This window comes from Agelaius tricolor, unplaced genomic scaffold, assembly GCF_023055355.1.
Source record: "Agelaius tricolor isolate 1412-34295 unplaced genomic scaffold, bAgeTri1.0.p SCAF_4, whole genome shotgun sequence".
In the NCBI taxonomy this organism is placed as follows: domain Eukaryota; kingdom Metazoa; phylum Chordata; class Aves; order Passeriformes; family Icteridae; genus Agelaius; species Agelaius tricolor.
Window position 1 is genome coordinate 46,864,047 of NW_027269264.1, and position 13,776 is coordinate 46,877,822.

The 13,776-nt window shown below is 36.3% G+C and overlaps 1 protein-coding gene across 3 annotated transcripts in view; it reads right to left on the reverse strand.

The window, feature by feature from the left end:
* Window positions 1-13,177: 13,177 nt before the first annotated feature.
* Window positions 13,178-13,776, reverse strand: part of SPEF2 (sperm flagellar 2) — a 74,621-nt gene continuing 74,022 nt past the window's right edge. For all 3 annotated transcript variants that reach the window (XM_071425562.1, XM_071425561.1, XM_071425560.1), the window contains exon 34: window positions 13,178-13,530. In XM_071425562.1, the coding sequence (XP_071281663.1) occupies window positions 13,447-13,530 (84 nt within the window). In that variant the 3' untranslated portion in view covers window positions 13,178-13,446. The remainder of the gene's footprint in view (window positions 13,531-13,776) is intronic.

The window sequence follows — 13,776 nt, forward strand, 5'->3', positions numbered from 1 at the left end:
AGCACTTGGCCATATTCATTCTCTGCCACAAGGCACCTTTGCTATCTAACAGAGGTTTATGCTGTCACAGAAGTGGTATTTTAAAAACAAATGCAGAATCTAGAAGTTTCCTGACAATTGACTCATATGCACATACAAACGAGAAAATGGTGTTCAGATAGGAAGTTATCAAAAACTATGCTTTCCTGTTTATGTAGTGGAGCCAATACTTTGAGCTTGAAAAGTTTATTATAATCCTGAATACTATTATAATGTTCTTACTAATATAAAATGACCAAACTTTCATGTGCACTGAATTTTTCTGTTCCAAGGTAAGACTAGGCAGCTGATGAAACAGAGGGTTCAACATCAGCTAGAAACTGAAAACATATCAGCACTGAGGACTGTGGAGAGTGAAACAAATTCGTCTGGATTGAACTCATTATTTAGTTGGAAGTCTACATAACAGAGATTTTGGAAAGAGAAACACACTTGATATCTGATTTGTTGTTGATCCAGGTCCATAAATGTTGCTTCCTGTGCTTGGGGGCAGTGGAACGCAGCAGCAAGGGGGTGACTTCCTGTGCAAGGGATTTTATCATAGACAGCAGTGAGGCAAAGATAGCTTCCAGCACCTAATCCATGTAGCTTTCTATCTGTCTTCAAATAATATTAACAAACACTTTTAGGAGGAATATTATTCTTATATAAGCACCTGAAAATTGATGTCTAATTTAGTTCCTACAAACAACTGCATTATCCACGCAAATTACTAAAAATATGTAGGACTGATACAAAGAAACTTAAAATTCATCTTCCAAAACCTAAATTAGGTTTATGAGTCATGAGTACATTGCCACATCTCTGGATCAGTTTATGAAGGCCTGGCAAAGATGAAAGGAGCCAAGTGTTGTTTTTTTCCAAAAAAATATTTGAAAATAATAATTTCAATAACTACAAACAGTGATGAATTTGATGGCTCTGCTAATGATGCTTGTCAGGCAATTTACTCTAAAAGGATTCCATCTACCGTAAAACCACAAAAATTTAGTGCCTTCAAATCTCCTGCAAGAATTTACTACATTTGAAAGGACAGTCTGTGACTGCTATTTTAGTGAGCTCCAGATTTTTACCCAAAAAGAAACTCAGATCTCTTGTTAGGTTTCTCATACTGAAAGAGATACAGAAACTCTTGCTAGCATGTTTTGTTCTATGTCTTCATTTAAACACATTACCTAATAGACTTTGTTGAGCAAAAATAAACAGATGTATTTCTGAAAAGAAACATTTGCCTAGCTATATTTTTTTATTTACCCTTAAGAAGCAGAAGTGGTTCATACAGGTGTGGGTGCGACGTGACACTTTTGCCTGTGGTCTATGTGCTAGAACTGTTTTATCTAATGAGCCACTAGCATGCAAGCAACCTGCTGCTGGCTGTACGTGTTGGGAATGAATGATTGTGGTCTGCACGTTTCTCATAGATCAGCACTCTGCAGTTAACTAATTGCATAAGAAAATCTCTGTCTTTTGAAGAAGTTTCACTTCTCACAGGTGATAATGGAAAAATCTAATGCTTGGCAAGACGCACAGTCCTTTTCCCTTTCCCTTCTTTAACCTTTCCTTTCCCTTGCTTAACCCTTCTCTTCCTGTGCTTTCCTCTGCCCTTGCCTTCCTTTCCTTAATAATTTCTTTCCTTAACCCTTCCCTTCCTTTCCTTTTCTTAACCCTTCCTGTTTCCTTCCTCAGCCCTTGCTTTCCTTTCCTTAGCCATTCCTTTCCTTAATCTATTCCTTCCCTTCCTTAATCCTTCCTTGCCCTTCTACAGAACTGAAGAGAAGAAAATCATAACTTCCCACTACAATGCCACTACCACTTTTAAAAAAACATTTTTAACAGAAGAGGTTAACTGGACCAACTTCAGGCCCTCTCCAATACTCAGTCACAGACCCTCTGAAGAGGCAGAGAGATACTTGCCCTTTCTGACTACACAAAGACAGGAATCTGTGGAAAAAGGAGAACAGTTGCTAATTAATGCTGTTGGTTCTGCATTTCAAAACTACACAATACTTTGACTAGGAGGATGAAGAAGCTCTCCAGTGCTGCACTGCTGTGACAATGTGTGTCTTTGCTATCTATTCAGATAGGAGGAAGAAAAGTAACCTGATATGGAGTTTCCTGGTGATATTCACTGTTTCAATGTTTAAAACATGGGTAAAACTCATATATGTAAATGATTATATCTGAGTTACTGCTGCTATAGCAATTATTGAAACAGTAATTTCATTTGTTTTGTCTATCTGAAAAGTTTGCAAAGCCCGTCACTTTTAAATAAACATGACAATCAATTTAATGCAGGGACCTTTTAACCACAGTAACGCAGTAATTTAGGTCATCTTATGTTTGTGAGTTTGTCAGAAGAGCAGCCTACTCAGTCAAATTAGGTCAGCTCACAGTGTCCTGCTTAGTGAAATGTGGCTCTAGAGCAGGAGATGCAAAACCTTTCAAAACAATAACTGAGAAATCCAGAGCTATGTGGGAGTACATCATCTTCTCTTTAGGGTCAGCATACCACATTTGGCTCTTATAAACAGAAGTGACAAAACATATACCAAATATCTTTCCTCAGAAATGTCATTAAGTATCTCCTGCTCCTATTTACCGTTTACCTGTTCATTTCAACTGTAGGTCTGTCTGAATACAGTTGCTTTATCAGACAGGTGAATATCCTCCAGGAAATTCTACAATATATTCTCTGCACAGAAAGAATACACAGCAATAAAAACTTTAATTTTCTTCTTAATTAATTCCACAAAAGTATTCCAGTCTTTCTAAGTGTTATTTTTTTCATGTCCATGCATTCTTTGGCTAAGGAGAAGCAATAAGATAACATTTATTGACATTTTCCTTTTAGTTACACAGATTCTTCCCTCACTAAATCCTTAAACCTGCTTTTCCTTAAATCATCTGTTTGCAGTCTGACCTTACTGGGTATTTACATTCCTTCATTGATTACTACCTCTTTAATGATACAATTCTACTAGAATAAGAATGATTTATTATCTTACAGCTGCTGCTTAACAGTATTAATTCCCTATCAATAATGCTGACACATAGAAACAGAGGAATGCACTTCACTACAGAAAATGTGACCCTCCTTACATGAAACTAAAGTATCTGATATGCAAAACCTTTCATTGCAATAGAAATTGTCAAAACTTTTAGCCAGTCATCCCCAAAATCTGCCTGGCCCCTGCAATGTGTATGCTACTCTCAGTTGTGCTTAATAGCCTTTTCAAGAGCAGTAGTTTAACAGAGCTAGCTCCATTAAAACATCAATGCAAAAATGTTATATTGAAAATCTCTGACAAAATACGTCTAAAATACTGTGAAATTACTGCCAAAAAAAAAAATCTAATTCTACTTGATTTAATGTATTGATTTGAGTTGAGTTTGCAGTTCTAAATATAGAGCAGGTAAATGTTCAGAACTGGTATTGGCACTTACCTGTAGATCAAGAAGGGCAAGTGAATCGATCTGAAAACCCAATTTACAATGCCTAACTCCATTTAACCACTTAGCCTCTTGTTCCACTCTGACAGTGCTTATGAACATATATAATCTAACTAGATATGAGCTCTGTTTCATAACTAAGCTTCCAAGAGCATTAATACAATCAAGATCAGCTGTAAAACTGACCAACAAAGAATTAAACATTAAATAGTTTTACTTCAAATAGTCTGTACTGAATAATGATCTCAAAATACGTTCCTATAAATACATTGGTATTTATAAACTAGACTTGTATGTGTCAGCATCAAAAGTCTCCATTGGGAATTAATGAACTTAAGCTGCAGCTCTGAGATACTTAATCAATCTTATTCTAGTTGTATTAGACAGGCATTAATCAATGAAGGAACATATGGTACAACATAAATACCCAAAATGGAACTTCCCCTGAATCCCCCTCAGTCCAAGCAGAGGAAAACTGCTGCCAGTAGAATATTTTAAAGCAAATTGCATCCATATTCTGCAATTACTAATTTTCTAAGGGCATTTTTTAACCTTTGTAACATATTTGTTTGAAATTGGCCTTTTTTACTTTAAAAACACATCAGAAATCTTTGTTAGCTACTTTCTGGGGAGACAGAATAAAAGATGGGAGAAAAATTGCTAATGGCTATGAAGTCTGACCAGATACCTGGGACGCCTGATTCCAGAATGTGAACTCATTAATGCAGAGAAAAATCTATACAGACATATGGGGACCAGCATCAGAACTCTTTTTTTTTCCCTCTATAAAATAAAAATTAAGAAAACATGTGGTCATTTTATCTAGCTTCCAAAAGAAAGAAGGCTTTTCAGCTCAGAACAAAAAGTATAACAAAGTCACTGGACCATGGAGTTAGAATTCAACCTGAACAAGCGTGGAAGGTTTTCTAGAATTGGAGTGTGAAAATAAATCAGTGTCTGATGTTTTGTGTGCTCTTTCTCATATTCTCTTGCAATTATAAATTAACACTTTACTAAAAACTGCCAAAAGTGGGCTTTTTGTTGAAAGTTTTGGGATGAGGTTTCTTGCAGTCAAAAGCGAATCTCCAGATGTAAACTCAGTTTAGTTTGAAATCAGAATAAAACTTCTGATTTCAGTCCACTGATTTCAGTTGAGAGAAAAATTCAACTTATGAATATAAATACTCCAAAACAAACTCTTGATAGGAAACAGTCTTTGATTTTATCTGTGTACCAGCACTTTTTTTTTTCTCTTTTTTGAGTTTGTCCTCATTTTGTTCCTTACCTTACCATTGTTTTTGTTGTTTGTATGTTCAGATGTGGGTAGTGGTAGAGAAGAGGAAACCTGTGTCTTACTTTTAATTCATCTGTTTCTGAGAAGCCACCCTAGCCCTTTCTTTGCTCAATTTTGGATCTTTTATGGAGTCTTGCATTTTAACCATTTGGGTTTACAATTGAGCATGAGAAGAATTAAGTAACAGAGATTTTTCTTCTTTTCCTTAGAACAAGATTGAAGAAAGATCAACTAAAACTAGAGTAGTTTGCTTAGGGAAAAAATAAAGCTATGCTGATTGTTGAGTAGCCTGTAAAATTCAGATAATCAGAGGTGAAAATATGCCATGGGACAAGCTTCAGAGTGCTCATTAAATTCAACCAGTTTTAAAGGAAGTGGTGGGGGAGAAAAAAAGCCAAATAGACTGAGGTACTGCAGATATATTTCTTTTAGAGAAAAAGCCATTGTTGCTAAAAGTGTTAAGCATAAAAGGTGAAGAAGTTAATGTTATTATCTGAAAATTAGGAAAATAAGCTTCTACAGATTCTTTGAGATCCTTTGAAAAAGAAGCTGAAACTTCTATCTCCTGCTCCATTTGCCAGTGGCAGAGAAGAAAAAGGGCATTTTTTTTTGAAAACTGTACTTTTTCTCTTAAGCATGTATGTATACTGCAGAAAAATTGCCAGCCTTTGATTGTTTTAGCAAGATTACAGTGTCTAAACTAGGTCAATAAGCTGCAGCCAGTTGTGACACCTCCATATTACATTGCACTTGAATTGGCTTCATCTTAGGTCCAGTTCTCTTCAACATCTCCATAAATTACTTGGATACAGGACTTAAAGGAATATTAAGTAAGTTTGCAAATGATACAAAACTGGGAGGAGTTGTTGACTCCCTCAAAGGCAGAGAGGCCTTGCAGAGAAACCTCAACAAATCAGAGAGATGTGCAGCCTCCAACCACGTGGAGTTCAGCAAGGGGAAGTGTCGGATTCTGCATCTGGGATGGGGCAACCCTGGATGTACAGACAGACTGGGGAATGAGAGGCTGAAAAGCAGCACTGCAGAAGGACAATCTGGGGCTCCTGGCTGATGGCCAAGTTGAAGGTGAGCCAGCAGTGCCCTGGCAGCCAGGAGGGCCAACCCTGTCCTGGGGGCATCAGGCCCAGCATCACCAGCCAGGCAAGGGAGGGGATTGTCCTGCTCTGCTCTGGGCTGGGGCAGCCTCACCTCCAGTGCTGGGTGCCACAGTATATAAAGGACATTAAGCCATCAGAGAGTCTCCAGATGACAGCCAGAAGGATGATGAAGGGTCTGGAGGGGAAGCTGTGTGAGGAGCAGCTGAGACTGAGGGAGACCTCACTGCAGTTACAACACCCTCACAAGTGGAAGCAAAGAGGCAGGCACTGATCTCTGCTCTGGGGTGACAATGACAGGACCCTGACACCAGCAATTTATTTACAGACGCGAACAGGACAGGGCTGCTATGGAAAATGTCTCAAGCTATTTATTTTTTCAGCATTAGTCTCATTACATGATTATGATAATGGAAAGATGCTAACAGCTCACAGTCCAGGCAGCAGGCCAGAAAACTTAATGTTACAGCATACTTTATAGCCTTCTAGACCAGTCACATGAAGCAAAAGCATATTGATAGGGGTTCTATCCAATCACCATAAGCTCACGTGCCTTTGGTTAAAACAATGTTTGCTTATTTCTAATTCAATACCCGTTTATAAGAGACAATGCACAGAGCTCCATTCATAAGCTTAAACTTCCTAATATCTTGCTAGATAAACTTTCTGCAACTTAGAAAGCTAGACAAGCACTAATACACAGTTTTATTGTTCTATTTGCCCATATCTTTTCTACAGCTTAAATAATTTTTCTGCTGACTTATCTCATGACTGTTGTGTTCAGCTCTTCTGACAATTCTGCTGCATCTGAGGGCTGCCTTCTGCAGTTTTCCTAAAACCCTCTGATTTTATGGATTCCCACAGACTCGAGGGAATGGCCTGAAGTTGTGTTGGGGGAGGTTTAAGCTGGGTATCGGGAGAGTGTTCTTCACTCAGAGGATAGCTGGGCACTGGAACATCTCCCCAGGGCGGTGGTCACAGCACCAGCCTGACAGAGCTCAAGAAGCATTTGGAAAATGTTCTCAGGCACATGGGATGACTCTTGGGGTGTGCTATGCAGGGCCAGGAGTTGGACTTTACTGATTCCTGTGGATCCCTTCCAACTCAGGATATTCTATGATTCTGTTAGACATAATGTCACTGCAGAACTCTTAACCACAGATCTTCTCTTTTAGGTGTCCTCCTACAACGTAAATGACATGTCCAGTTTAAAAACATCCTTGTTTCATTGTGTCACTAGTAATCATTATCAGGTTAAAGAGGAAAACATGATCTGAATCAAATGCAACATATACCATCTGAGTGTCAGCTGTTATGGTATTGTAAAGATTTTTTCATGGTTAATTGAGGCTTGAGTATATTGAACCTTGAGATCCAAGAGATTTCAGCACATGTAGTTTTTAAAATACTAGAAATACTAATTTGATTTTTGTACATGCTGTTATTTCCATTAACAAACTTAAAATTCCCAGTGAAAATCCTACACTGACATAACTAAATATTATTTATCTAAAAGTAGTAACTTTTCCGCAGGATGAACTATGATTAAGACCTTCTCCTAAACCTTATCAGAGCTACAGTATATGTGAAGTTCTGCAGTGGATCAGATTTTGAGTTCAACAGTTATAACTTTGCACATTAAAAAAACAATTTTAAAAACCATCTTGAGGACTGGATGTCATTTGCTGGAAAAACAGCAATTCATGGTTAACCAGGATGAAATTAAACTTCCTCACATGAAAATGTCAAACTGATGCCTTAAGAAGGCTAGCCTAAAACAGAAGCTAGACAGAGTTTAAGAATAAAGGACTTTATTACTTACTTTAATAAAGTCCTTAAAAGGCCTTAATGGATCCACCTTGGGCAGTACAAGAGCCCAGCCAGGGCTACACCCAAGATGTCACAAAATGGATGACTGGTCACGAGGTCTCTCACTTTTATATGTTCTGGTCCGTTTGCATATTGGAGTTAATTGTCCAGTTATAGCTTTAACTTATGATGTCCCATCCTTCATGTTTTCCTCTCTTCAGTGCACTGTTGTATATGCTCGTAGGCCTGAAATTTGTATCGGTGGTCCTTGGTCCCAAGCTAAAAAAGAAGTTGTTTTATCTCCCTCCTCTGTGAAAAGAGCTAACTGTCCCCAAATATGAAGCTCAGAATTACACACTAAAGCATTACAGAATCTGAAAAATATAAAAGCTAAAACGTAAGGCATCAATCCTATCTCTAATTAGGCAAGAAAAGATTTAGCTTTCTCTATGCATACATGTATGTGTATATGTGTACATATATATAGACATATGTATGTGTAGATGTGCAGAGGTATACATATATGACTATATATATTTATAAATATATATACATACATATATATATATATATATATATAGACACACACATGTATTGGAAACAAAGAAAAGGTGAACCTCTGTCATGAGAAAATTGAGGAAAAGTGAAGGTTTTGCCTAATTTAAACCATTAATCATGCGTGGGCACACTCCTTCCTGACAGGTACTGCTGCTACTTTTTAATTAACAGGTACAACATTCACAGCTCAAGATAAGTACAAGTTTTTCAAGAAATACAGACAACCACTTTTGTTATGTTAATGTAGCAGGGTCATGAGCTGGAAGCTTATCAAGCCAACACTGCTACTATGAAGTGTAAAGATGTCCAAAGCAATGCCCCTGAGGCCAAGAATTTGAGAAGTCTTGAAGTCTTGATGCAAGTGAGAAGCACCCTAAATGTGAGTGTTGATGCCCTCCTGGTATTTTGAGGTCCAGAACTGTAGTCATCACTGTAAACATGATGAGTGTTAATTGCTTGGGGGCAATGACTTTTCTCCATCTACTGCAAGCTGTGTTCCTGTTAACACATGCCAAAATTGCTCTTGCTGCCAGGGCACACGGCTGGCTCATGTTCAGCTTGCTGTCCACCAACACCCCCAGGTTCTTTCCAGCACAGCTGCTCCTCAGCAATTATCATTATGAGTAGCTACACTTCCCAGAGGGGCAACATTTTGCACCTCAATTCTTGAATTTCCAGGGATCTTCTATGATGAAATGTTGACCTGCAGAATTTTCATGACACAGTTTATCTAAAATAAACTTCAAAGAAAATAGTTGTTTGGTTTTTTTTTTCCCACTGCCAAGGATATTTTATAAAACTGGGAGTTAAATTCAAATGCTTTTCTACTTACAAATAAACATATTTGTTATAAAATTTATTGGAGGCAAAAAAAGCAGTATCAACCCAGGTAATTATTACTGATAAAGTGAACAATACTACAACCTCTGAAATTTTCTGATTGATGTTGCTTTAATTTCATAACCATAACACTGCAAAGAAGTTTGTGTAGTGTGCTTGATTTTCAGATTGCATTTATCACTGTATTCTTTCAATGGTTTGGAGAGCTTCTCTTAAGCTGTCTACACACTTAGAAACTTCAGCAGAGCTAAGAGGCTTTTAACAAAACAGCTGGCTTCACTTATGAAGAATAAAAAAAGAAAGCATGTCTGAACCTCATGCTCAGTGGAAATTTTGAGGTAAGGACCACAGAGCAGATGGAGGAACTTTTTTTGCTATTATGGCAACAATGTGACATCACTCAGCCATTTTAAAGCAAAATAACAAAACAAAACATAACTGTCTTTTAAGGTGTTCTGGTTATTGCAAAATTTTGAATCTTCCTGTAACAGGCTGCTTTCTAAGGAACAAATCTGGAGGTATTCTACTTATATAAAGGAACGGGTCATAGCCCTGAAAGATTAATATGGAGCCTGAGTTCTGTACAGAATGAAATGTTGAGATTGATTTATGCTGCAAGATTTTATGCAAATTAATAAAAGTATAGAAAACACCTTAATTCAGCAACACCTTTTGGTTTGTAGCTTTTTTGAAAGAAGATTTTTGCAGGGATTAAAAATTTTAATTTGCAGGGATAAAAAAATAACTAATATTTATGGAAGTATTGATAACATAAGCTTTGGTACATCTTTTCTAAAGCAAACCATCCAAGGAATTTTCTATGCAGCATAGACAAGAATATCTGATATAAGTGAAATTAAGGAGTAAATGAAACATTAAAAGACTGTGAAAACAGGATTGAGCATGTTGCATACAATTAACTGAAAGCCAGACTAGTCTTTCAGGTTCAGTTTTTGAACTCTGTATGTTAATATCAAATAGACAGTTATTTCTTCTTTTAGTTCCTGTCACAAACTGTGTCTAAAAGAATTACCTATCTGGATTTTACAACTCCCTGATGAGGAAATTGGATTTAGCCAATTGTTGCTTCAACAGTTCATCCACTTCCCTATTCAAAATCTGCTTGTTATTTTGAAGCCAAGTGTTCTGGCAATTAAATCTACATAGTATCTACCAGAATGAAGATGGATTCTTGTAAAAATTATATTTGAAACCCCATTACATTTTCCTTTGGTAAAGAGACCGAGTTCCTCATGCTTTCTTATACATGATTTCCTACCATCCTTGACATTATTCTCTGAATGCTTTCTAGTTTCAACTATCCTGCTTGAAGTGTAGCTATAAAAGCTGAACATGATATAACTGTAACAGTCTCCTGCTACATCTGAATGCAAAACTACTCAACATTCCCTCTTCATAAAAACAAGGACCTCTTTCATGCCTGGGTCACAGCTGGGCTGGGAACTCAAAATCTCTTGAATAACTCTTGTGGTACTCAGCTATACTCAAGAAGTAACTGTTGAAAAAATACATTGCAATTTTCAGGCCATACATTCTTTGCTTTGTAAATTATACCTTTACTTTCCCATAGAAAAGTGCTCACTGCATGAAGCTTGATACTTCACACAATCTACTTCACTTTTTACTATTTTACACTGCTCTGCAATCTGCACTTAATTTCAAACATTATCAGCAATGATTTTATGTTCCATTCTGGGTTACAGGTAAAATTTATGAACAGTGTATGAGAAAAGAGGAATACTTGAAAAATCTTACCTAAATAGAAATTTATGATTTTCAGTAGTAAAGCTTCTTCTTCCTTCACTCAGGTTTATGAACTGCAGGGAAGATTTTTTGAAAATAATACCTTTTTTATTTTGTAATGGAGATCTCCAGTGTGGAAAGTCAGAATTAAACACTTAGTAGTTAATGCTGGTTTTTAATAAGAAACTAAATGTGCAAAAAAAGAAACAATTTAAAGATTATGAAATATGCAAAAGGCAGAGAACTAAATTGCAATTATTTTCTATTCATGTAATAATTTAATATGGAGTAAAAAGCCAAATTTTTGTGTGAATATATACCCTTTATGTTTAAAAAATATTGGGGATAAAACTGACCAAATTGTCTATGTTATGTGAAGAAATGATTCTGGTAAAAAGAATTTGTATGCACATCATGAAGTCTGTTGTCACATGTAAAATGAGGATGTTGAGGTTTTAGCATGGTTTGCGGGGGCACAACAAAATTACATCTGTTTCTGTGCTGGTGTGGTTAGCACAAAATATGTAGACTGAAAAGACATTAACATTTTTGCCTGCAGTGATAAGCTGACTGGGTTCTATTCTGAGAGTCATATATCACATATATATGCTTTGATCTGCTTCCCCTAGATGTTCCTTTCAAAACGTGACTGTCTTTAATCACAGAAATAAACCTGCCATTATTAACATCAGGTTGTAAAAATCTGAAAAAATATTTACTGCCAGATTTATCTGGTCTCTTAGTTCTTGTCTAAGCATTCCTTCTTTTTTATATGCTGCTATTGCTTTTTCGATACAGAATTGTTTTATAACTTATAACCCAGTCTTTTATAACTTTATAACCAAGTCTTTGATGGATGGAATTTTCACAGAAAACAAAAAACCTGATCTACCCTACAGCTGCTGGGCTGTATAGTTGATTTACATTGCAAATTGGTAGTATCTGCATTAATTACATGTACATTTCTGGGACAATGCAAATTTAAGCATGTGTGCCTACAAAGTCTTCAGTCCAGGCAGGAATGCTTACAGGAAGTTTGTATTCTTGGCAAGTGTTAATCAAAGACAATCTAGAAATCTCACAAGGAACATCATCATATCTATACTATCTCGTGCATACTTGGCTAAAAAGTAATAAAGATATAATGAAAAACTATTCTGTGCAGATAGCATTCTCAGCAAAGGGTAAAGGTTTGTGGTTCTCTATGGGTTATATGATTCAATGAGATTATTTGTATTCTTAAAGAGCATCATATGTTCAAATACTTTGCTGAATTAAAACAGGGAAAAGACCATTTAAATATTTTGTGCAATTTTTATGAGGGTAATGATGAATGCAGAAAAAATATACTCCAGCATGAAGGAGCAGTGTTCAGATACAAGCTACTAAATCAGTGCACAGTGCCAAAGTTTTGCTAATATCTTGGGCAGCTGACAGACTAAAAATAAGACCCTGTACTGAGTTGAGATAATCACAGTTACCAGTTTCATATGTTTAGTCCTCAGAAAACTTGACACTGTAGATCAGAGTACCACTGAAAACAGAATTTTTTATGCATCTCCGTTTTCAAATCCAGGGGAATAATTCACAAAGAGTATTCTGAAATGCACGTCACACAGATCCATGACAAAATGGTTCCTATCAACTTATAGTCAGCCATCAGACTGATGGCTGTCAGACACAAGAGAATGGAGAAATTTGATAAAACTGCATTTAAACACAAAGATCCTATTATCCAGGAATACCAGTAAGACTCAAACTTCATAAAGAAAAATAAACACCCACTTAAGCTGTAAGGTGAGCGTTTGACCAAGACTCTGCTTAATTTGCCAGAGAAGTCAACATTCTCTAGGTGTCATGGTGTGCCATAGATATTTTTAGACAAGCACCTATCACACATGAAAATCTGCAGTGTGTGTCTGGAGTATGTGGTGCCCTTGAATGCAATGTGTCAATAAAAAAAGGACAGCAGGCAGGTCTTTAGCAGATGCTAGAGTTGAGATGTACTGCAAGGTTAGAAATAGAAAGGTTCAGTGGCAAAGATTTATCATCTCCACCGTCAACAACACTCCATTTTTATGAATATGATGCTCAGTTTTTCCTGGTCTTGGAGAAAACAGTTGTCGTTTATTTTATTAACTAGAAATTACAACATGCTTTAAAAGATTAATTGGCTACAGCATTTAAGTCATTAAAAATTAATTAATTAATAAACTATACATATAACAAAAGCTGAATAGATATCTTAGTACATTTAGAAGAATTGGACATATTCTTTAACCAAATCTTAATGATGACACTACCATCTCTATTTAAGTTCAGAAATTGGTTTAATTTTATTTAGAAATATCATCAGACTATATAAGATGAGCAAACCATAAGTTTCCCTTTTTGTGGTTTTGTTGTTTTGGTTTTTTTTTAATTTTAAAGTAACAGAAAGTGTGTAGCTGGAATGGGATTTTGCTCTTGCAACAATAAACAAAAAAACTTTTCTCATGGATGAAAGGACTGGACCTGTAAGACACATTTCTTACAGACTTTGAGAAAAAATATTTCTTAATGTTCATAAACAGTAATTTTTCATACATTTATGTCTTCACATGTGTTTTGCTCCCCATCAGTTGATTGTGCTTCTTTGGATCTTTGGAGAAAGACTTTTATATCCTATGAAAAGAAAAAAGGATATATTAAAAGTAATTTCATGTTGCAGCCTGAAAACTGCAGTAATAACACCTTAAAACTTGCAGTAATAACACCTGTCTATCCTCGGGGTGAGCTTTCCACTGACTAGATTATGGTGAAAATCTAATTTCAGTGGAGGTAAATTACAGATTCCCCGCATTACAATGTCTTCCAGCAGGGCACTGGAACTCATTCAGCTGAGGAACTCATTCTGCTATAATATCACTG